Source organism: Balaenoptera physalus (assembly GCF_965194825.1).
Source record: "Balaenoptera physalus genome assembly, chromosome: 5".
Classification (NCBI taxonomy): Eukaryota; Metazoa; Chordata; class Mammalia; order Artiodactyla; family Balaenopteridae; genus Balaenoptera; species Balaenoptera physalus.
Genome location: NC_138884.1, coordinates 59047526 through 59072008, shown reverse-complemented (window position 1 = coordinate 59072008; position 24483 = coordinate 59047526). Strand labels below are relative to the sequence as shown.

The window sequence follows — 24483 nt, the reverse complement described above, 5'->3', positions numbered from 1 at the left end:
AATTTCGTTGCTCTCTGTCCAAGTTCAGCCCATCCTTTAGAGAACAACTTCATTCCCACCTCTTCCCTACTCTGGCTTTTACAGACACACATCCTCCCCCAAGTTAGAGACAGAAATACAGAGTTTGGTACCACCCACCTCCCACCTTAAGTACCCACCTGTTTGTCCATTCAATGCTACACTCCCCTGTGCGGTCCCCAGGCCTGACTCTTGTCTCCACCACTGGGTAGTGAAACCTCAGAGCCCTGCCTGTTGCTTCTCTCCACCTGCACCATCCTAGCTCAAGAGGAGCCCGGGGAGCTCAGTCAGGAGAGGCTTGTGAGATTCATTTGAGGTCAGAGGGAGATAAGCTTAGTTTCCTCTGGTGTGGGATAGAGTGGGAGGAAAAACAGGAGTAAAATCAAAGCAGCACTCAAGGCCAGAAGTCAAAGCGACCTTCAATAATGGTAAGATTAGGATCCACTTAGGTGACAGTATTCAAAAACGGAGACTTTCATTTTCACTTTTTCTCCCCCATATCACAGCCTACATGCACACGCATGCGTGCACATGCCAACAGACACACGCTGCAAAGCAAATTGCAGTCCCCACGTATCTTGTGGTATTGCATATGCTGCGAGGTAAGCTTTAGGCGACACTCCCAGCAGTGTTTTGGACCACAACACATGCTAGAAACCAATGACATGGCCCTTCTTAGGTGGCTGTACTGACTTGTCTGCGCCTAACTAGTCCTCCTCCCAGTTAACCAGAATCATTGAGCTTTGACCCACCTTCACCAGCACCCATATGAGGACCCAAAACCCCACACGGCCCCAGGTTGGGCCCTGATTCCTGGACAGTCAGCTGAAGGCAGACGGGATGCGCCAGAGCGGCGGGTTTTATCTGCAAGCGGGCTCGGATCTAACACTGGGGTCCAGGCGGCCGGAGAGCCCAGCAGGTAATAGCATGGACTCTGGAGTCAGCCCTTGTGCCCCGGTCCCTCTAATTACCAACCATGGGCTCTGGGCCCTTAGTTTCTCTGTGCCTCAGTTTCCTCATCTGTAAAATGGAGATAACAAGAGGACCTACCTAACAGAGCTCTCGTGAGGATTACTTGAATTGAAATAGGTGAAGTTCATAGAACAGTCCCTGGCACAGAGCAAGTAAAGTGTCGGTTGCTATCATTTTTATTCTTGTTGTTGTTTATTACATTGTGGTTTGGAGGAAGGAGTTGTGATGTGAGACTATTGCTGTAAAGAGGGAAGAGCCTTTCCTTAGTGTAATAAAAAGGGATTTGGGGCACATACAGATGTCAACCCTCTAGCCCCTTTCCTCACTAGTCACCCACTTCCGTCCTCTGGCACATGCGCAGACACATGCTTTTAAAGAGGAAGAATTCCTCTGAGACAGAATGTTCCTTTCCTCTTGGTGACCTTGACTGAAGGAGCCACCACGCTCTCTGAAGTGGCCACCTGCTCCTATTGTCCGTTTCTTACCTATTCTCTAGACGGGAAAGAAGAAAGAAAAGAGCAAGAAAAACAGTCCAGAGGTTTGTTAAAGACTTCTCAAAATAGATGAGACGCACACACGCATACCCAGGAACTTGGTCAAAGCATTTACACGTGCATTCTAAACAAGCCTGACTGATGAATTCCCAAGGAGACGTAGTTCAGAAGTCATCCACAGATAGCAGCAAGACACTCACCTTCTTTTTTTTTTTTTTTTTTTAATTTTTATTATATTTATTTTTGGCTGTGTTGGGTCTTCGTTTCTGTGCGAGGGCTTTCTCTAGTTGCGGCAAGCGGGGGCCACTCTTCATCGCGGTGCGCGGGCCTCTCACTGTCGTGACCTCTCTTGTTGCGGAGCACAGGCTCCAGACGCGCAGGCTCAGTAGTTGTGGCTCACGGGCCCAGTTGCTCCGCGGCATGTGGGATCTTCCCAGACCAGGGCTCGAACCCGTGTCCCCTGCATTGGCAGGCAGATTCTCAACCACTGCGCCACCAGGGAAGCCCAACTCACCTTCTTTTGTCATCCTGAGAACGCCCCACCATCACCTCCCCTGTACCCGGCTCTCTCAGAGCGATAACATTTTTAAAGAGCCTAGGAAAGCTCTTTCTTTCGGAGGTCGTTCGGGTTCATCCTATCACATCCTAATATTCTCATTTTTGGATATGATTGGCAAGTATCCTGCCAAAGGGGTCAGATGAAACGTTTCTTTCATGTTTAAAATGGGGGGAAATCCCTCAATGAGAAGAGTCCCCAGGGGAACATTTGAGGTTTGGGAACATTGCTAAGCCCAGGAAGACAGGAGGGCACCTTTAGGACAAGTGACGAGGAGGTAGTCTGCACAGGAGCAGAGTCCCTTCTGAGTATGGAGGACGTCCTGTGTCTGCGAAGGACTAGCCTGAGCGTAGTAAAGAGAGGCATGTGTTGGGGGCGGGGGAGAGAGCCTGCAAGTGATGTCATAGTTTATTCCAGGACTGCAGGGGCACAGAACAAAGCAGGGCAAGTGATGCCCTCCAGGGAAACCCTCTCCCTCGGGTAGTCTGACCAGGTCCAACCAGAAGCGTGGGCTTCTGGGATTTTGTTCTGGTTACTTCGAGGATATTTTCTGACTTTATTCAGACAGAGAGTCCTAAAATAACTCTCCTCCAGCTCAGTCGTCCATGGGGACTCGCAAGCACACGCTGGGGCGGTTGGACCAGAGCTGTAGAGTCATAGGAGCAGATGCTGAGGTAAGACCTGGAGCAGGGGTTCCACGATGGACAGGTGGAGAGACTGCTGCTTGGGGACCTTCTTAGCACAGTGACTGGTCTCAAAAACTGCCAGTTACCTTTTTTATTTTTTTTGCGAATATTACATTTAATCATTCAACATTTAAAAAAATAATTTAAATACCCACTATGGGCTAGAGACTGTGCCCAGTGTGGAAAGTTCAGGGAGAAGGGGGGTAAGATGCAAGATGAATATGATTAGAATCTTTCTGGGGAGGCTCATAAATACAACACAGAGTGCTTAAGAGAAGCAGACACAAAGAGCTGAGAACACACAACAACACAACAACTTGCCTGGGGGTGTCAGGAAAGCTTCCCAGAAGGGTTGATATTTAGTTGTCATAAAGAAAGTGTAGGAGCTGGCCAAGCTAAAAAAAGGGCCAGGGATGTCACCAGTATATTAATGATTAAACATGCAAAACCTAGGAAATAGTCCTGGGTTCAAATGATAGCTTAATCATTTACCAGCTTATAAAACCTGAATCAAGTTCTTAAATCTCTCTGAGCCTTAACTTGCTCATCCATCAAATGGGAATCATTCTCTTCATCTCATAAAGAGAATTCAGTGAGATGGGAGCTGTAAAGTTCTTGGCCCAACACCAGACTGAAGTAACCACCCACAAGTGTAGAACAGATCATTCTTTAGCCTGTTCTGTTTTTTTGTTCTGAGTTGTTATGAAAGTGGGGAAATGGCCCCCTGAGAAACCCCATCAGAGAGACCCAGACTTCAAGGAGACTTTGGCTCATGGCTCTTCAACAGCCCTCTGGTCAGGCAGAATGTGTTGGCACAGTGGAATATTCTGGCATCTCGGCTTAGAAAATACATAAATTTCCTCCGGTTCTCTCTTAATTTCTTCTGGTTCCAGGGCTTTACAGCGTGAATCACACCCAGTCTGAAACTCACACGTGCCAACAGGGAAGATGAGGAAGACAGAAATGCCAGCCAGCTCCCCATCCCCCATCCCCAGGGCACTGCCCACCCAGCGTACACACCTTCCTCATAGGGCAGAGCTTCCCGGCCCTAGCCACACCTTCCTCATCTTTCCTCTCCCCGCCCTGCCTCCAAAGAAGAAGGAGTACGAGGAGAAAGGGAATTCCAGTTTACTTTAAACAGAACTCAGGGGGAAATGGCATTTGTTTTCACAAGGAGGAAATCAGGTCTTTTCGGTTCCCGCATAAAGTCGTGCTACCCTGGCTACTGTCAGCTCAGCAACTCCCTCAGATGCTGGAACCTCGATGCTCTGAGGCGTGGAACTTCCCAGCATGAACTTCCCGGCTGCTTCCGAGGGCGGCAGCTGCCCTGGAGGTGAAAGCGAGCTTAGGACACAAGCCCTCCCAGGCTGGGGGCCTGATGAAGGCCTTCTAGTTCCAGAAGACCCTTGCCCCCACGGTGGCACCCTCTGAGAAGAGCTGGTGGGTGGCAGAATAGTTAATGAGGTGGCCCGAATATTTAAGTACCATCTATTTTACCTCACACGTTTTGGCCTCCTTTTGGACAATATGAACCCTCAGAAACCCCCTTCGCTCAGCTGCCCTCAAGGGCCCATGGGGGGAATCACCCGCTAATTCCAGCTCTTGTTGCACGGCTGTCCCTTGCGAACAAGAAGGGTGGCCTTGGAGATCCCTGTTTGAAGACTGGTCTACACCGAGGGCCAGGCAGCCACCAGTCCCATGGAGAGAAGCCGGTCATTCTACTACTTGCTGTTTCAAAAAAAAAAAAAAAAAAACAGCACTTGAGTTGGGGAACTGCCTGTTTTATCTTCAGTAGAGGTGGTATTTAAATATATCCAGTAAATCGCAGAGTTGGAGGAGATCCAACTGCCTAGAGTTAGGGAAGAAACTTTGAAGGACAAACCTGTGATTTCCTAAATTAAATGTATCCTGGGGCAAGAAAGAAGGGTCTTATAGAGAAATCAACTACATTCTTTCTCTCCTCCCATTTTTTTGAAAGGAGGAAATTAAAGGTCAGTTTTCAAAGCTCCTAATTGCAATCAGTGTATCTTTTTGAATCTTGAAATACACCCGTCACCTTACCTTGCAGTAATAATCCTCGTTTCACAAGTTCTTAAAAGAGCTGTTAAGAGGCTTCAGTGAACTTTGAATTGTTCTAATTTCAGCACAGTTTGGAGGCTGAGAAGCTAAGTGCAGAGTAGAGGTTATCCATAAGGGGACTGACCCCAGACTTTCTCTACTTGATCCAGTCTGCATATTTTGAGTGTTCGGTGCCATAATTCTACCTTGACAATAGTAAAAAGGGAAAGAGAACTGTACTGATAATTATACCAATCTGGCCCTAAAGGATTCTAGGAGCAAAGAGATGGGCGTGTGAGTGTCCAGAAGTGTGGAAGCTCTAAAATGGTGCATTATGGTCGGGTCTGTGTAGACACATCAAGCTCTGGTCTTAGTCTCAATGTTAGCAATACCTCCTTGGCCTTTTAGAAATTATAACCAGCGGGGGCATGAATGTCTCCTGTAGCCTTCTTTCACCCAAACCTTTGCAGGAGTTACTAAAGAGTTAATGAGTAGACTCATTCGCTTCTTAGCTCTGCTCTAATTCCTTTGGTGGAAGGGCTAATGAGAAGAACAAAATACAAAAGCCATTCATAAGAGAGGGGGAAAAAATAGAAGGAGAAGTGGCAAAATCATCCACAAATAGTAAATCTCCAGAAATGTGGGACAGATCTATCACCTTTGCGACGTAGTTCATGAAAGATGGGCACTGGTCCAGGAAGGTATATCTGGATAGGACTTTAGCTTGGTGCACAGGGCACCTCATTTAATTTTCTTAAAATTATGTGGGCCGGTAGAATAGCTCTTCTTTCTCTGTCATAGCAGGTGAGTGGTGTATGGGTCCATAGGGTTAAGTGATAAGCCCATAGTCAGACAGCTAATGATAGAACCACACTTGAATCCACATATTCAGACTCCAGATCTGATGCTCTTTCCAATGCGTTTAAGAGTCCCATTCATTTGTTGAAGTAGAAAATAATTTCTCTGTGGCCTGAACGAGTAAATGGGGTCCCTAGTACCAACTTTAATGCCAAAGAGTCACTTTAACTATGAGGAGACAAAAGCCCAATTGATTCTTGGTATTTCTGAGGTGAAATAAAACTGAAATATATACATTATTAGCCACCAACTCACACAAAAAGAGCATTGTGCCCCAAAGTAGTAATCTCTGGAAGCAGTATGGTTATTCTTACAAGGTTACGTGCTCAAAGGGTTTTTTGTTTTTTGCTTTTTTAACTGCCCATTAATAGTTGCCTTTGGAAACAGATTTTAAACTACACCATAAAACATTCATGTTACTTTATAATTGTACCTGGTTATTTCTACAAACAAAACATAGCGTTACCTACCAGACTTGACCTCATTTTATACACCAAACTTGACTTTATCCTCTACAAAATCAGAGTCACCTTTCAGGGCTGAAAACTGGACACATGACCCAAAGAGGTGTTTTTTTAAAATGCTTTGATTTGATGGCATCATTAAAATTAGTGCATCTCCTACCAAGATGACCCTTTTGAAGTGGACACAACTGACACAGCGCTGTGGTTCTGCTTTATTAAAAAATCAACAGCATTATTTTGTCATGACCCTTGACTAAGCATCCTAGGTCTTCCAATATTTTGCAAATGCTAGAAAGACAAGCTAAAGCATATGAAAGAAGAAAATAGTACTTCAGGAGATTTTAAATCCACTACCCCTGCAGACGGCAGCAGCAGCAGCAACAGATTGGTGGCATTCTTAAAAAAGTTATCAAATATTACTGTGAACTGTTTTCTGAACTCAAGGCCAGCCAAAAGGTCTTAATAAATAATGGCCATTTACCGAACTTAGCCTAGCCTGAGAAGCATTTTGATAACAGAATTAAGCTCCTGGGTTTTGCGTTGCAGAATGATCTGGAATGAACACCCTTCCTTCATCTTCTTTCTGTGCCTTTTCTCCTTCCCAGGGAGCATTGCCGCCATTACGGTGACAGTCATTGCTGTGGTGTTGCTGGTGTTTGGAGTTGCAGCCTATCTAAAGATCAGGTAAGACAGCACCTTCCTCTTCTTTATAAAGAATGGAATTCCTTTTTATCAGGCTCTGGGCTGTGAGCTGTTTTGCTGAGTTCTTGTTTCTTGATAAGTATCTCAGCTCTCAGAAATCTTGGCAGGGAAGTGAAAATGGCCAGCGTACTGCACCCTGGACAGGAATAGATGGGGCAGTATCTGAAAGTTGGCAAAGCAGAAGAAATCATCCGGACTATACAGCGTGATGATGTAATGGAAGGAGAATGAACCTGGAGTGAAGGGACTGGGGCCTTGGCCCTCCGCCCTTAACTCACATCATCACCCTGAGAAAGCCACATGCCTCCTGAGCCTCAGCTTGTCTCACCTGTGAAATGGGCGAGATAGGCAGGCTCAATGGTTCCAAAACACTGATGTTCTGAACACTGATGTGGCAGTGTGTACCCAGCCTGGAAGGAGGTTCTCACTGCAAAATGTTGAAAATACAAGGAAAGTGTAGTGTTTTCTACAAAATTGGGTTTTTTCCCCCCCGAGACTATATCCTTATAGTTTGGGTTTTAAAATATCCTTTTTCTTATGAAAAGAATGTGATCACAGATGGTAGTTGAGTTTTTACTTTCTTTAGCCAAAGAGAAAGTTGCAGTACTCGTTGAGTCCTCCACTTTTGTCGTCTACCGTCTGTACAATCAAAACTCTCAAAAACCACGTTACTCACGCTGAGTGTCCTTCCAGCTGTAAAATGCCAAAAGGCAAGTGGCTGTCTGGTTCCCCAGTCTGCCCAGTGCCTATAACAGGGACAGAGGGACGCATGCCACCGTGATGAGCACACCTGGTCCCTGACCCCCCAACGCGTTCTCCGCCCAACAGCCAGGCCCATCTTTGCGGAAGCCCCTTCGCCCTGTCACTCCCTCCCTCAAACGCCCCCAGTGGCTTTCCCCCTGCCCTTAGAATTACACTGACCCTTCAGCTTGGCGTGAGCTCCTTCATGGACCCACCCTGCCACGTCTTCTTGCTCATCACACATTTCTCTCCCTGTTAACCACTGAGCTGCAGTCACACTGGCTTTCCATCCAGTTCTTAGAACACACCAGGTACTTTGTCTCTCCAGGCCCTTGGTTCTTGTTGGTCCCGCTCCCTGAAATGTTTTTCTTCGAGTTCTTCCTCATACGTGGCTTTCAAGTCACATTCTCCAGGAGACTTCCCTTTCAGTTTGGTGCCTTTGTTATTTATTCTCCTAGTGCCTCAATGAGTTTCATCCTGGCTGTTTCCACTGTATGTGATTTTATTTGTTTTTTTAATATGTTTGTTTGCTTGTCTATTGTCTCTTTTCCCCACAAAAATGTAAGCTGCCTGAGGACCCAGCGTTATCTGTGAGCTCAGGGCTGGCATAAAGAAGATGCTCGATAAATTGAATAAATGCACAACTGAACGTAAGAACACACAACCACACAGGCACGGTTGTGCACACATGCACACTCTTGACTTTTTCTCATCACAGCCGTGCTTCTCCCTCAAGAGGCGTGTCCTGGTTCCCCACATGGAGCTCACATATTTAGTTTCTCATCTCTACACACACATCCCCTCCGCTGCCCTCTCTCATATCCTCCGGTCACCCCAGCCCAGACCTGTGCCCACTGGGGAACCCTCCCCTCCCCCTTCCCTTTTATCTCCCTCCATCTTTTGTTCTGCAAATGAACAAAATCAATCTAATGACTGGCGTCAAGTATGAGAGTGCCTTGTAATATCACCCCTATCTAAGGTACAAAGAACAGGAAAGCCAGGTTTCAAAGAGAAATCGGAATTAAAGTGCCAGCATTACCTGTGTCTAAAAGCCTTTATGAAAGGATCCAGAGGTCTTCAAATTAAAAAAGCAATCTTTCTCTTCATTAAGTCTATATTTCCTTGAGCATCAAACAGTTTTATGAATTATAGCTTACTGAATGCTACCCTTTTCCATCTGGCTTAATTACTAGTTTATCACGGTAGATACACTGTATTTTAATTATTAGTTAAATTGGCTTTTATGAACTAGTCTGGGTACCTCATTTCCCACTTTGTAACAGAGTTTCTCTTTGTGTTTGGGAGATTCTGGGTGGGGCTCAAAGAAAGGAACTTACAGAGAAAATTGAGAGACATTGTGGAATCACCAGTGGTGAGTTCCGAAGGGCTATGTCACCAAAAATGCCTCCATAGAGTATGGAACAAAATAGAAACACTTCCCTCTCGCCACAGACTTGCCAGAAATGATGTTACAGTAACCTCAGGACTCGTCTTCTTGACTCCAGGCAAGAATTCAATTTCACCACCTGAAGCCCACCACTGATGACAGACAGGCAGACTAGAGCAGTGACTGAGAATTCAGACTCCAGGAGCAGGGAGATCTCAGTTCCAATCCTAGCCCTACCACTTTCTAGCAGGTTCTACCATCACCTGGGCATGTAACAGAGTTTCACTATCCCTCACTTCCCTCCTCTGTAAGATGAGGACTGTAATTGTAACTACTTGGTAGCATCGTTGGAAGGATTAATGGATGCTGCTTCCCAAGTACATAGCACTGCCATCATCATCGTCATCGTCAAAGTGGTCAGCTGGGAGGAATGCCAGTAGGACAGCTGCTCAGTAGATAGTTACTGAGCATTAGCCAGGTGCCAGGAACTCTTCTAAGCAATGGGGTCACATCAGTCATGAGACACAGTTCTGCCATCTCAGAACTTACTGGGTATGGAAAATTTTGTTAGCATGCCATTAAAATTGGTTCTAATGAGTGCTGATTAAAATTGTATAACATTTTACTTAAAAAATTTAAAGTGTAGGGACTTCCCTGGTGGCACAGTGGTTAAGAATCCGCCTGCCAGTGCAGGGGACACGGGTTCGAGCCCTGGTCCGGGAAGATCCCACATGCTGCGGAGCAACTAAGCCCGTGCGCCACAACTACTGAGCCTGCGCTCTAGAGCCTGTGAGCCACAACTACTGAGCCCGAGTGCCACAACTACTGAAGCCCGCGCACCTAGAGCCCGCGCTGTGCAACAAGAGAAGCCACCCAATGAGAAGCCCGCGAACCGCAACGAAGAGTAGCCCCCACTCGCCACAACTAGAGAAAAGCCCACGCGCAGTAACAAAGACCCAAGGCAGCCAAAAATAAAAATAAATTAATTTAAAAAAAAAAAATTTAAAGTGTATTTTTTCTCCAAGCATTCTCGACACTAGATAAATTCAGTGAATGATTAAATTGAACTAGTCGTTGTTTCTCTCTCCTGTAATGTAGTTCCTCCCTCTTAATGTAGAAAGGCCCCCATGGTATAAATATAAGATTGTTAATCTTTGGCACTACAAACTTAAGGATGGATAAAGTGATCAAACCCCTATTCAGAAACCCCCTAAGTAAAACCTCTTTCTGCTGCTCTGTTAATTATTTTGGAAAAATGATAACATAAGGAGGTTAATAGCTCTCATGAATCTTAAGGCTGTGCTAAAACCCCTTCAGGTGTTATTTTGCCAAATTCTTGGAAAGCCCCACTAATCATTCATCAAAAATACACTTGGCTCAATTGATAAATGTGTGTGCATGGGTGTGTGTGTGTGTGTGTGTGTGTGTGTAGGTACCTAAGGTTGAGTTTTGCCTTGGCTGGAAATTTCCTCCATTCCTATTGTCCCACATTTCTGAGAACAATAACATGACAGAGGTATGTTATCTGTGGTTTTTTTAGCTCACTTGGCTGGAGCAGCAAGTGACTGAAATCACAGCCCATGAGGGAACCATTAGCTTCTGGCCTGCAACCACGGACTATCACCCCAGGCCCAGCCGATGTCCCGGCAAAGGCAAAAGAAGATCCACTTGAAAGGGCAGCCTCACCACCAGAAAAAGGGCACTCCTTGCGAGCTCTGCTAAACAGTGGCTCGGGAGTTTCACCACTTTCCCAAATTCTAGCTCCCTCTGAAGGCGTCTGTAAACCGATCAGCCATCCGTTTTCACACTCCTACTCTTCAGGGATCCGTGACCCCTAGTTTTGTCACAGTATCTCCTGCCTGGAGGACCTCATCTCTCTGTAACCTAAGCCACTTTTGAATGCAGTTTATAAAAATGAACTGCCCAGAACCTTCCAAGGCTCTTTTCTACTATCCACCCCCGTATTGTAGCCAGCAACAATGTGGGGTGGAGGGAGGAACGTGGGGCTTTGCAATCAGGTTCGATACTGACCCTTCTACTTACTATTTAGGTGGCCTTGGGCAAATTATAATCTCCCTGATCCTTCATTTCTTCACCTGCAAAAACAGAGCTGATAACACCTATCTTTCAAGGTTGTCTTGAGGATGAAGTGGAGTAATGAATGTAGATGACCTGGAAAGACCGTATAACATGGTGGTTAAGAATATGGACTTTAGGGCTTCCCTGGTGGCGCAGTGGTTGAGAATCTGCCTGCTAACGCAGGGGACACGGGTTCGAGCCCTGGTCTGGGGGGATCCCACGTGCTGCGGAGCAACTGGGCCCGTGAGCCACAATTGCTGAGCCTGCGCATCTGGAGCCTGTGCTCCGCAACAAGAGAGGCCGCGATAGTGAGAGGCCCGCGCACCGCGATGAAGAGTGGCCCCCGCTCGCCGCTACTGGAGAAAGCCCTTGCATAGAGGCGAAGACCCAACACAGCCAAATAAATAAATAAATAAATAAATAAATAAGTCAGGAGCGCTTTAAAAAAAAAAAAACCTAACCCATGAAGGATTTTAAGTCCTTATTAAAAAAAAAAAAAAAAATATGGACTCGAGGGCAAGTTCATTAATCACTCTGCGCTCAGTTTCCTTGTTTGTAAAATAGGACTAGAATACTAATACCTAACTCAGGCTTGTTATGAGGATTAAACTATGATACAGATAAACACGCAGTTCCGGGGTTGAAGTGAGGGCCGTGGAAGGGCCAACTGCTGTCCTCGTTGTAATTGTCACCATGCGCTTCCTACTTAGGTGCTCAGTAAATTGTAGCCACCAGCAGCCCCGTTCCGTAGGCATCAGGGATTCAAAGGAGAGAGGAGAGGTGGAGGAGGAGGAAGATGGCGCGGAAGCTCAGTTTTCTAATTACGTGTTGCCGCGCAGACTTCCATGTTCCATCTTGGCAATTTCAATTGTGCTTTTTCTGAACGCCTGTGAAGTGGCATCCACATTATACATTCATTAATAGGAGCTATCTGTGAGAAATCATTATTCCAGGGCAACTTTAAAAGAAAGCAAAAGCCCTGCCTGCCTCTAGCAGAAGGTTGTCTTTAATTAGTGATGATTGAAGAATGAGGTAAGTCAGTTCTGTTTTGTTTAAGTTGGCTCAAAAGCGTTCAGCCACGAGATAATCTCCTGGGCAGGAGACCGTATCTGCTATCGCCAGCAACGTGGATACTGCTATAATTAGGTGTGCTGGTAACCCAGACAGACAACACGGCTGTTCCCTTCACAAAAATAAATGTGATCTTGATGTGTAGACACAACAGGGCCTGGCTCTTAAGACATCTTTGTAGAAGTCACCTGTTTTGCTTTAAGTCTTTCTAGTGATGACATTTTCTGCAACTGGATTCTTCCTGGTTGTTGTTAGGTTGAAAAACTAGGCCCATAAAGAGCCAGCCATGAAGTCTAAGATCTTCTAGAGTTTGTTAGCTACAGGTTGACCTTTTCAGGTCAGCTTCTGGCGTTCTGTAGGTCTAGTTGACTTGATTCTCTACCTCAGTGGTTCTCAAGACTTTAATGTGCATAAGAACCCATGGGCGAGGGCTTCCCTGGTAGTGTAGTGGTTAAGAGTCCACCTGCCAATGCAGGGGACACGGGTTCGAGCCCTGGTCCGGGAAGATCCTACATGCCGCGGAGCAACTAAGCCCGTGCGCCACAACTACTGAGCATGCGCTCTAGAGCCCACGAGCCACAACTACTGAGTCCGCGTGCCTAGAGCCCGTGCTCCACAACAATAGAAGCCACCGCAATGAGAAGCCCACGCACCACACCAAAGAGTAGCCCCCGCTCGCCACAACTAGAGAAAGCCACGCACAGCAACGAAGAACCAAAGCAGCCAAAAATAAATAAATAAAATAAATAAATTTATTTAAAAAAAAAAAAAAGAACCAGTGGACCAGCTTGTTAAAAACACAGTTTCCTGGGTCTCAGCCCCATAGGTTCTGGCTCAGTGTGTGAGGGTGGGGCCCATGCACTGGCAGCTCTCACCAGCTCACGGGTGATGCCAGTGCTGTTGGTCCAAGGACCAGACTTTGAGTAAGCCTACTCTACCCTTTCCTCCCAACACTCCAAACACACTTGGCTCTACAGTTTCCCAGGTATAATGCTCTGCTGTTTCATGCCTTTGTTTTTCTTGAACATGCTGATCCCTGGCCAGAGGTGTTTGGTTCACTTCTTTTTTTTTTTTTAATTTTATTTATTTATTTATTTATTTATTTTTATGGCTGTGTTGGGTCTTCGTTTCTGTGCGAGGGCTTTCTCTAGTTGTGGCAAGCGGGGGCCACTCTTCATCACGGTGCGCGGGCCTCTCACTATCGCGGCCTCTCTTGTTGCGGAGCACAGGCTCCGGATGCGCAGGCTCAGTAGTTGTGGCTCACGGGCCTAGTTGCTCCGCGGCATGTGGGATCTTCCCAGACCAGGGCTCAAACCCGTGTCCCCTGCATTGGCAGGCAGATTCTCAACCACTGCGCCACCAGGGAAGCCCCACCTCTTTTTTATCTGGCTAATTCCAAGTTGTCTAGCTCAAAAGAGATCTTCTCTGGGAAGCTCCCACCCTCACCCTCTCCACGGTGAGTTTCATGCTGCCCATGCCTCCTTCGTACCGTTCACTTTCCTGTACTGGAATCATTGCGTCCACCGCCAGTCTCCTCCGCTAGAAGGACAGAGAGCCCCTGGCAATACCTGACATAAAAGAGTTGCTTTATAGATACTTGCTGGCTGAGTGAATGATTCTGGGTAAGAAAGTTTGGGGTGCGGCAGCAGTGTTGGTTTATTCCAGATCAGGAGAAACTAGGTTTAGAGAAGGGGAAAGGATGGAAATCTGTTAAACCATAGACTTCCCCTAGTTATCTCGTGACTCTGAACTTGTTGACAAATAGGCAGGTGTTCCGACGTGCAGGCCTTTTCTGTGATGAGTGTCTGCCAGTATGATACTGGCAGATGATTTTAAAATATAAAATAAATTTTACCTGCTCCTTCAAAGTAAAGGTGATTATTTAAAGATACTGAATTATGATACTCTAACTGTTGCCGCTAACTTGCAGTGATTAACTGTGGGCAAATAAATTCACCACTAATGGTCACAGATTTCTTAGCTTCAAATTGGTAGTTCACAATGTTAATTTCTTACTTTTGACTAATGGACCATGGTTATGTCAGATGTTAACGTCAAGGAAAGTTGGGTGAAGGGCTCATGGGAATTCTTTGTACTATCTTTGCAATTTTTCTATAAATCTAAAACCATCCCAATATAGGAAGTTTTTTTAAATTATAGTTCAGTAGCTACCACACAGATGTGTTGTTTGCTTCTGCCCCAGAGCCTTTGCACATGCTGTTCTCTCTGTCTGTAGGGTCTGCCTCAGGCATCCCCATGGCTCATCCACATCTCCTTTATGTGTCTGCTCAAATGACATCTTCGTGAGACTTTCCTGATCACCATATTCAAAATTACAATCCCCACTTCCCATATGGAACCCCTCATTCCCCTTCCTTGCTTTATTTTCCTCTATTGTACTTATTACCATCTGCCATATTATTTTTCATGTCTTATTTATTGTGTCTTCCCCCGTTAGAATGTAAGCCCCCTTAGGACAGGGATTTCTGTGTCTTACTTCACTGAAGTATTCCCCAAATCCCAAAATAAGGACTGATCGGTGATAACTTTTCAATGAATAAATGAAAGAAGGCAGGCAGGGAAATGACAATCAAAAAAAGAAAGCCACCAACGAAAACAAAGGAGACAGTGACAGCTGCACCAAACTAGCTTTGCTAATAGATGATTAAGAGTCTAAGGCCTAATGGCTAATGACCAAGGAGCTGCAAGTTCAGTTGTGTTTTCCCAGCACTAAGCCATACCTTATTCATCTTTATAACTCTCCTTCTTAGCACATCATAAGCACCAGTGATTGAATGGCAAGACTCACTTTACTAGAGATGAGAGGACTTTGGAAAGAGTAGTAATAAACAAAGTTGGAGACCTGCTGGAGAACTGGGGTTGACCCTTATAAAGGAGAAGGTGTTTTCTGAAATATGTTTGTCTCAACAAAGAAAAAAGTTAAACACCTCATTCATTTTCAAAGAGCATTGAGTTCCATTAAGTATCGATGCTATAGCTATCATAAAATAGGTACCTTTTCACAGTTGTGGAGAAGGCCTCAAACCACAAATGTCACCAGCACGTTTACCAGTTGTCACCAACAAAGCATCACCAATTGTGACTGCGGGGAGTGGGGAGTGTTGCTTTGTTAGAGCAAAACCACTGGAGAAGGAAGCAATGAGGCAAGGGCTTCACAGAAGTCATTCCCTATTTTGTCCCCTCAGGTTCTGCTTTTAGCTAACTAAATCATCCGACGCAGTAGAACAATAGTGACAAGAAGCACAGTGTCATTGATTTACAAGGACTGAGCCTATACTGAGTGCTTCAAAGCCGTGTCATCACACGGGAGAAACTTAGTTGTAGTTCTCTTTCCTCTTCCTATCTTTAAGGTTAAAATGGTGGCTTTGGCCCTTTCTGTTCTTTAATAAGGTATTTTCACTTTGCCATAGTTATATTGCACAGTGAATTGCCACAGGCCATACTAATCCCCGCTGGTATTGACAAAGCAAACGCTGTGTATTTACTCCGTGTACTGTTTATCTGCCACTGGATGTAAGCAGTTATCATCAAGTATTTATTAAAAAAATACCATTGCATTAAAAGCAACATATCAGACATTCAGAAATTTAGAAGCAAAGTAAGACGTAGTCTGCCCCCGGAAGGTTTACTGTCTAAGGAAGCCAACGCACAGCAAATGGAAAACTTAGCTATGCTGGCTGGCTGGGTGCCGGTCTTTATGAAGAAATGGAGTAAGTGAAACTGCCTTGACATGACGAGGATGTCATTCATACAGAGTGCTCTTCAGATTGCAATTAGATGCAGCAGCCTTGCAGTCCAGAGCCAACAGGCCTTAGTTTTAGTACCACCTCTCCCAATACATCACAGTGACAGTCTTCCAGATCCCTTGGGCCGAGCCCCACCTTCTTAATCTTGAGAGTGGGAGGGTTTTTTTTTTTTTAATTAATTAATTTATTTATTTATTTTTGGCTGCGTTGGATCTTCGTTGCTGTGTGCGGGCTTTTCTCTAGTTGCGGTGAGCGGGGGCTACTCTTTGTTGCGGAGCACGGGCTCTAGGTGTGTAGGCTTCAGTAGTTGTGGCACATGGGCTCAGTAGTTGTCACATGTGGGCTCAGTAGTTGTGGCTTGCGGGCTGTAGAGCTCAGGCTCAGTAGTTGTGGCACATGGGCTTAGTTGCTCCGCGGCATGTGGGATCTTCCCAGACCAGGGCTCGAACCTGTGTCCCTTGCATTGGCAGGAAGATTCTTAACCACTGTGCCACCAGGGAAGCCCCGAGAGTGGGAGTTTTTTCACCACTTTAGACCTGACAAATGCCAATCTGAAAAATTCCCCCATTTCCATATAAAACATGCCATGATTTAAGAGGTTCTGACCAAGAGAGATAGTTTAAAGTTGATCATTAAGGATTCTCTTCTTATCTCACACACACACACTCACACACAAGATGTGTTTGTCTTCCTCTTTCCACAGTATTACAGGATTTATCCAAACCTGGCTTGAATCCCAGCACACCCAATTCTTCTTGTTTAGGCTCATTATTACATTAAAACATGCCTTATGGGTTCAGTACACTCCCAAACATGGTTTATCTCTATTTCTTGCTTTGATTCCCTCATTTATCAGTATTTTGCTCAACTCACAGTTCATTCAAATGAGAAGACAAAGAAAAATGAAAGCTCCATCTTCTTCCTTTATTTTACTAGTGTGTGTGTAGTAGACATCTCTTATAATACAGCAGATTCAGGTATAGCTCTGATCAAATAGTCTTGCCTACAATAACCACAAGCAGTAAGACCTGATGCCCAGAAGATTTTTAATCCTCTAACCCCACGCTAGCATGATAATAATTTTTTTTAGGTTATAATATAAGAAGCTGGTTTTATAACTATGCCTGGGGCGTAGTTTCAGGAGTTCCTGGAGAAAGTGAGGGAGGCACACTTTTCACTCAGTATCCTTTTTTATTTGCAGATCTGCCATGCGCTTGTGTAAGTTTCATTATAATAAAAATTAAAAAGCAATATTGGGCAACACTTATTGTGCATTTACTACGCGCAGGTCTTTTTTTTTTTTTTTTTTTTAAAGACTATCTTTTACATTGTTTTTTTAATTTTTTATTTATTTATTTATTTATTTATTTATTTATTTATTTATGGCTGTGTTGGGTCTTCGTTTCTGTGCGAGGGCTTTCTCTAGTTGTGGCAAGCGGGGGCCACTCCTCATCACGGTGCGCGGGCCTCTCACCATCACGGCCTCTCTTGTTGCGGAGCACAGGCTCCAGACGCGCAGGCTCAGCAGTTGTGGCTCACGGGCCCAGTTGCTCCGCGGCATGTGGGATCCTTCCAGACCAGGGCTCGAACCCGTGTCCCCTGCATTGGCAGGCAGATTCCCAACCACTGTGCCACCAGGGAAGCCCCGCCAGGTCTTTTATGCGCATTACCTCATTTAATCCACCCACCAATCCTAACGCAATTTTTTTTAAGTTTCTCCATTTTATAGATGAAGACACAGGGAGTTAAAAATATATTCAAGGACATACATCTGTAGGCTCAAGTGACATTTTATGAGAATCAAATTATATGATAGATATAAAAATGCTGTGAGAAAGCATACAAAGGTGAGACAGAGTATCCTGTCAATAAAAGAAGGTGCTTATTGGGTCCCTTTTGGCCAGACTTGTCACAGTAAGTCATGCTGAAACTTGGGCCCAGCTGCAGTCTTGTAATCCCTAGGTTTCTACTTATTCAGTCTATAACTTCCATTTCTCAACCCTCCTATTAAATAATTTGATTGGAATTGGAGGTTTTAGGTGTGGGGGAAGTGTTGGCGATGGATGGGCGGGACCTCATTTACTAGCACTGCCCTCCCCTATTCCTGCCGATCAGTAGATCAGTGGTGTGTTATTTGTGACCTCTTTCCTTGTCACACCCACAGAAATGAGTGTGGGTCTTCAGGGAAAACAAACTATATCGTGGAAGTTTCCAGGTGTATAGACTGAGTCAACTGAGCTAGCCTTCGGGACAGAAATCAGAATTTTGAAAGCTAAGAGTCTGAAGCCAGCACATCAAGCATCTCTTTTCAACTACCTGACAGATGTAAATAAGCTTAGAAGAGTGACAGCGCTTATTTTAGCAACAGATAGAAGTATATAGCAAATGCTTTCTGTGCCTCTCGGGGTGTATTTTCATTTTGTTTAATTTTCATATCTAGCTGAGAAAAAGGGGGAGCGGGTATGTTCGTCTGTACTATAGATAGCCTACCTCATTTCCAGTGGCGAGGTGTCAACATTCACAGGCTAGCCTGAACCTCAGAGGCACCAGATGCTCATTTTGTGATGTTCTCCAAATCCTGTCATTGGTTTCATTCTTAAAATGCCATAATCCTTTCCAGGAAGCTCCCACCTTTGTGAACAGATTGGATATTCTGGATGTATTTTTTCCTATCACTGTTTCTGCCACAAACATTTATCGAGGACTTACTCCTCCAGGTGCTGGAGATAGAGGCAAGAACAAACAAAACAGGCAAATAATCCATATGTATGGTCTAATTCGAGGAGAGAGGCAGTCACAAAATAAATACGTAAATTGTATCGCATGTTAGAAGGCGATGAGTACTATGAGAAAAACTAAGCAGGGAGTGCTTGGGGCGGGGAGTTGCAAGTTTAAATAGAGCTCCTAAGGAAGGCCTCCCTGAGAAGGTGACATTTGGGCAGATGTAGGGAAACACGGGAATGAGCTGTGTGGAGATCTGGAGGACAATTGCTCCAAGCTGAGGGAACAGTAAGTGCAAAGACCCTGAGGCAAGAGCATGTCAGGCATGAGAGGAAAGAGCAAAGAGGCCAGTGCGGTTGGAACCGAGCAAAAGGCACTGGCATAGCAGCTGATTGGCTCAGAAAAGTTAACAGGAGCCAGACCCTGCAGGGCTTGCAAACCATCGTAGTGACTTTGGCTTCGACTCTGTGTGGGATGACGGGCCACTTAAAGGCTTCAAACGGAAGAGTGATAAGCATCTGATTTCAGTTTCTTTTCAAAATAATATTAATTGTGGAACAGGTTGCCAGAATGACCCAGCAAAGCCGGATCAACCCATATTGCCCTTGAGCTAAGGTGCTAAACAGGCTCCAGGGAGCTGAGCTCAGAGAGCTGGGTTCAGATCCCGGAGGTGAGGGTTCGACTCATAGCTCAGCTGGGTGACTTTGGGCATGTCAGTTAACATCTCTGAGCCCCATTTTCCTCGTCGGAGAAATAAGGATGAACAATGCCTGGCCCATGGTTTTATTCTGAGGATCAAGTGAACATGGAACATGGAAGAACTTTGTAGATTATAAAACATTATATAAAGGTCAGGAGGGGTGGTCAGAGCAACAACGGTTCTGGTTGTGTCATTATCGTCTCAGGGAAAATGAAGTCCAGGACCTAAGCCAAAATGCCAGGAATGCAACCTTCCCTTTCTCATTACTTCTTATTAAATAGCCGTGGAAAAGGGGCCTCTTCCTCCTCCAGCACTAGAGGTCAAGGAGAGAGACAAGGACCCAGCTGATCTCAACAGAAGGCGACAGTTGGGCTCCCAGTGGATCAGTCGTAACTTACAAGGTGTTTGCGGACTGGGGCCTCCCGGCTTGGTGCGTCTGCTACCGAGGGGCTGTCCTAGTGAAGAATTGTGTCTTCTCTCCCCGGTTCAGGCCCCAGGGCACGGGGCTGTCCGCAGATGGGCAACTTCTCCAAATAACCACACCCCTCTTCTCCTTCCCACCAGGCATTCCTCCTACGGAAGGCTCTTGGATGACCACGACTATGGGTCCTGGGGAAACTACAACAATCCTCTGTACGACGACTCCTAACAAAGGAAGGTGGCCTGGGATGAGGAATAACTGTCTTTATTTATCAGTGCTTATCCAGTAGAATTAATAACAAGTACCTGATGCGCATTGAGCGACAATCCTAAGCCCTGTTTTGTTGGTTTGGTTGTTTTGTTTTCCTCCCTCTCCTCTGGCTGCTACAACTTCCCCTTTCTGGTACCAAAAAAAAAAAAAAAAAGAAGAAAGAAGATTATTTAAAAGTGAGTGGAGTCTGACATGGGCCAACCCTAAGCCGTCCAGGCCGGACGCCACGGTGGAGGTGTCTGTACCCAGCGCAGGTCCCGCCGCGAGAAGAAACAGGAAGAGGGATCAAGTTGTGTTGTCAAGGGTTACTTTTAGGGGAACTTTCAGTGTGTGGTATTTCTTAAACTTTTCTTTAGGAGATTACATTAAGTCTCAATGAGGGGAAAGGCAATGAGTGCTGGGACGAGTTTGCCCTGCAGGTAAGGAAGCAGGGGTTTCTCAGATTCCTTTCTAATCTCAATTTATCTGGTTGTGTCTGACAGGACACCTGCTCGGCTCTGCTAGCTGGATGCCAGTTTCTTAGCTGCCTAATTAAGGAAAGAGGAACCTAGAAGGTGCCCTGGGGGAGGCCAGCTGGCCGAGGGGCAGCGTAGCAAGGCTGCTGTCAGATCTCAGCCTGCCTGCTGCCTTGCCTCCCCTCCAGGACACCTGTCTCTGCTGAGGATGCCCGTTCTAGTCAACCGCAGCTGGGACCCCAGCCCACAAGCTTTCAGCGGTTCCGCAGGAGCAGACTGTGAGATGAGTTTAGCTGTAGAAAAGAAAGGGAGAGGCGTGCGAAGTGAGTGTGCAATGGGGGCGTGGAGGAGGGTGGGAGGGAAGGGGCGTGTAACATACACCGCGTACCTCATTAGGGAAGGTAAGATCAGCCCTCTGTAACTGTCAGAGACATCCACTGCCTGGAGGGGCCTGTAGACTCCTTGCTTTCTACCCGCAAAGCAACTGGTTCACTGCCTTACTGTCTGTTGGATAAAGACCGTAAACCTCGTTTTCTTGTTGTTGTTCTTGTTGCTGTTAATTTTTTAAAGGCACTAGTTTGTCTGCAGTTGCTCAGCGAGGCTTTTCCATACAGACACGGTGATGAATCCGTTTATTTTCCCCAAACATTTACCTTACTAATTCTGCTGTTTGATCAATGGACACCCCTGGGTACATAGTTTTAAAATCCTGCATCACGAATTCTGAGAACGAGCTGATCACCTTTGTGGGAATGCATTTCCAGCGGCGCTTCTCAGCAGCTGGTCATTTTGCTTCCCCTCCCCCATCCAGGGAACGTTTGAAAATGCCTGGTGATATTTTCTGAGTGTCACATTCTGAGGGTGCTTCCACTGGGTAGAGGCCATGGAGGCACTAAACATGCCACAATGTACAGAATAGCCTACCCCAACTGAGAGTTCTCTGGCCCCAAAGGTCAATAGTGCCGAGTGTGAGAAACCCTAATTTATTGTGATGCTCGTTGCGACAAAACAAGACGCCCCAGGTTAGTGATAGTTTTTACTTCTACCTAAATGAAATGATGCGTTCAATTTTTATCTTAAAAGTATTTAGTTTGTTGGCGGATGGGTTGTTTTTGCTATGCATGGTTGCCTTTTTATTTCTGTGTGTTTTCTAGATAGCTTTATTTCATGGCTCTAGCCCTGCCCTCCTGAAACACCTGTGTATTAGCAGCCGGCATTTTATGCCCTGATTTCATAGAGTAGAAAATATACATTGGGTTCTGTTTCAGAATGTGTCATAGTGTCCTATGCTATCATAAAGAACTTGAAACTGCATCATATTTTATTTCTAAACTTGGACCTGCTGCCATGACTCTGTTTAGTTTCCAGAAACTTGACCCTCAACTCCTCCTGTCACTCACTGTGGCCCAGCAAAAGTACTGACATGAAAACGGCCGCTGCTGTGCTGGGCTAAACTTCTCTGGCGGCAGAGACATTAGGACCGGTGACACTTTCCATGACCTGCCAATCCCCCGCTCTGAAAGAAATTATTCCTAAACTCCTGAGGTACCAAAGGAGAATGAGCAACCCCCAGAGGTATTTTACAACAGGAGTGGGGAATAAGAAGTAGGCTTCTAGGAATTCTCATATCTCTGGTTATTAAAAAATTTTTTTAAAAAAAGTGGACACTCTCAGAAAAATGGCCAGGAATGACCAAGGGTACCCCTTCTGACCATGCTTGCCCTGAATAATTATCCCTCTTTCCTACCCTCACCCCCTTTAATAGGCTTTCATTTCAGCAAAGGACAATTCAATAACGACAGGACATTCCATATTTTTTTTTTCCTCCCTCGGCCACAAATGTGTTGACAAAATGTCCATGAAGCACCTTTGGAGAGGTGGTCTTCTGGATGTTGCTTCAGTCATAAATACTGGGTGAGAGGGACCAGCCTCTTCCCAGGGAATCCTGACTCAGCTAGCATCTTTCCCTACCAAGGCTGCTGTTGGGCAAGAACACTTGATGAGTTGGTTGCTCTTATTAACTTCCAGATCCTTAGGGTAAAGAGAGGGATCTGGACCTACAGCAGATGCATTCAGCAAGGTGACAGCTTCCCATAAACACTCTAACACTCCTTGTTATGTTAGTGTAAAATACCGATGGGTTGAACCTTATTTTGCCAAGCGCATTTTTCTGTTTTTGAGTTGGCCAAAAATGTTAACAACTGCATTCAACAAATATTGCTTAACACACTCACACTCACACACACACACGCACCCCTGAAATCTATGCCAATAACTGACGTCCTTTACCTCAGGGAGCAAGTCTGTTCAGGCCTACTTAAGGGCAATGGCTCCGGTGGATCTAAAACAACCATATACTATCCAGGGACCGGACTAGTCATAATGCATTAGAGAGAATGTCAGAGCAGGAGAGAGGCCAGCAGCCTCTTCTAGGTCACAGATTGCAAATGATGACAGAGTGGGGTTCAAGTGTGTTTTCTTTTACCGTGGCCCCAATGAAGTCTCCTGCCCTCCCTGGACGTCTGTGTCTTCATTTCTTAGTCGGGCGTGATGCTGTCCTATGGACCTCACCCCATGCTACCTCACAAATGTGTTGTGAGGATTAATGAAATCATGTCTACAGTGTTTTCGATTTCTGGAGAAAAATATTTATAGACATTTTAAGTATTACATAAATGTATAAATGATCTCAGTTTCTTGTTTGACTGATGTGTTGTTTTTACTTAAAGCTATGAAACGACAGCTGTATAGTAACTACATACAGACAGCTGTTACAACTCCAAGCTAACCCCCAATGCCGCTGCCTGACTCCTGGGACCATGAAGGATGGTTTCCATCCCTGAATGAAAGGATGGCCCAGGACGTAGGTCTCACAGGCTATTGAGTTAGGGTAACACATATGGATACCTGAGCGCTGACAGCAGTAGACCTGGCCTTTACCATCCCAAAGTCTTCTGAGTTCTTTGTGGAGTTGATTTTGGTTTACTGTCATCTGTTTGCCCTTTATCTTGCTTGCAAGGGTGCATGGTTCAATCCCTCGCATCTGGGAAATGAATTTTGCAGCTGGGCCAGATGCTAATTTGCACGTTGATTCACCTTCTTTGCCTTTTATCTCTTTTTGGCAAATGAATGTACCATTTCAACTTTGATTTTAAAGTGCTGGTTGATATTGGTAATAGTGCTAACCAAGAGACCAATGCCAGATTGCTTTTTTGGGGTGAGTAAGCTGACATCATTTCAAGATGGAAAAACTTGCAACTTCTTTGATATTTGATCTCATTGTATCTACATTTGTTGTAAGACGTATTGCATACTAATGATAATTATATCAATTAAAGTTCTTAAAAGCTTGCATCTGACAGTGTTGATTCACATTTTGATATGTTTTGTTATTCAAACCATTCGGTTCCTATGCTCAGTACTGCTCAGATTAAGTAGTCCTGGCTTGTTCTTAGAGAAAATTTATCCCACGTCAATAAATAATACTTTCTGCAGAGTGGGAAGTTCTCTCTGATCTTGAAACAGAATTGAAGGATGTCAGAAATGAAGAAAGTTTCCAAGCAATGATTTTACTCTTAACCATATACCATGCCTTATAAAATAGTTATAAAAATAAACACTTTGATTCAATAAACAGGTAGTGATCCATGATAAGTCATATTAAGGCAGTAGCAGTACATTTGATACTTGCTTTGTTCTCCTTCAAAAAAATTCGGCATACCCATCCATCTGACAGTTAAATAGCAAGCAATTTCTATCATCCAGAATATAATTTCCACCCCCAGAAGCCAACCAAAGACTATTCTGATTCTGAAGAAGGCAGCAATAACAAAGCCCATGTATCTTGCAACATAGGAGAGCAGTGGATCCACCTGCAAACTAGAGCAAGTTGATTTGATGATGCATTTAAAATAGAGGTCAGATTTAATATGTTTAGGTACCTGGCTTCCAGTGCCACAGCATGGAGGATTGCTGGGGAGGACTCAAGATGAACAAAGAGAACCAAACGTGAAACAGACCCTTCCCTGTTGATCATTCGGTCATTTCTCAAAGACCTGCCATG

At 45.1% G+C, this 24483-nt stretch overlaps 1 protein-coding gene and 1 long non-coding RNA gene across 3 annotated transcripts in view; one reads left to right on the top strand and one right to left on the bottom strand.

The window, feature by feature from the left end:
• LOC309661902 overlaps nucleotides 1–19830 on the bottom strand; it is a 36999-nt gene extending 17169 nt beyond the window's left edge. The window contains exon 1 of the long non-coding RNA XR_014264354.1: nucleotides 18344–19830. This is a non-coding gene — a long non-coding RNA (uncharacterized lncRNA). The remainder of the gene's footprint in view (nucleotides 1–18343) is intronic.
• PARM1 (prostate androgen-regulated mucin-like protein 1) overlaps nucleotides 1–23779 on the top strand; it is a 102418-nt gene extending 78639 nt beyond the window's left edge. The window contains exons 3-4 of one of the 2 annotated variants that reach the window (XM_082463931.1): nucleotides 6712–6790; nucleotides 19839–23779. In XM_082463931.1, the coding sequence (XP_082320057.1) occupies nucleotides 6712–6790; nucleotides 19839–19923 (164 nt within the window). In that variant the 3' untranslated portion in view covers nucleotides 19924–23779. Of the gene's footprint in view, nucleotides 1–6711; nucleotides 6791–8115; nucleotides 12675–19838 lie in introns of those variants that run through there. The other variant, XM_082463932.1, reaches the window with a different exon arrangement.
• The last annotated feature ends 704 nt before the right edge of the window (nucleotides 23780–24483 follow it).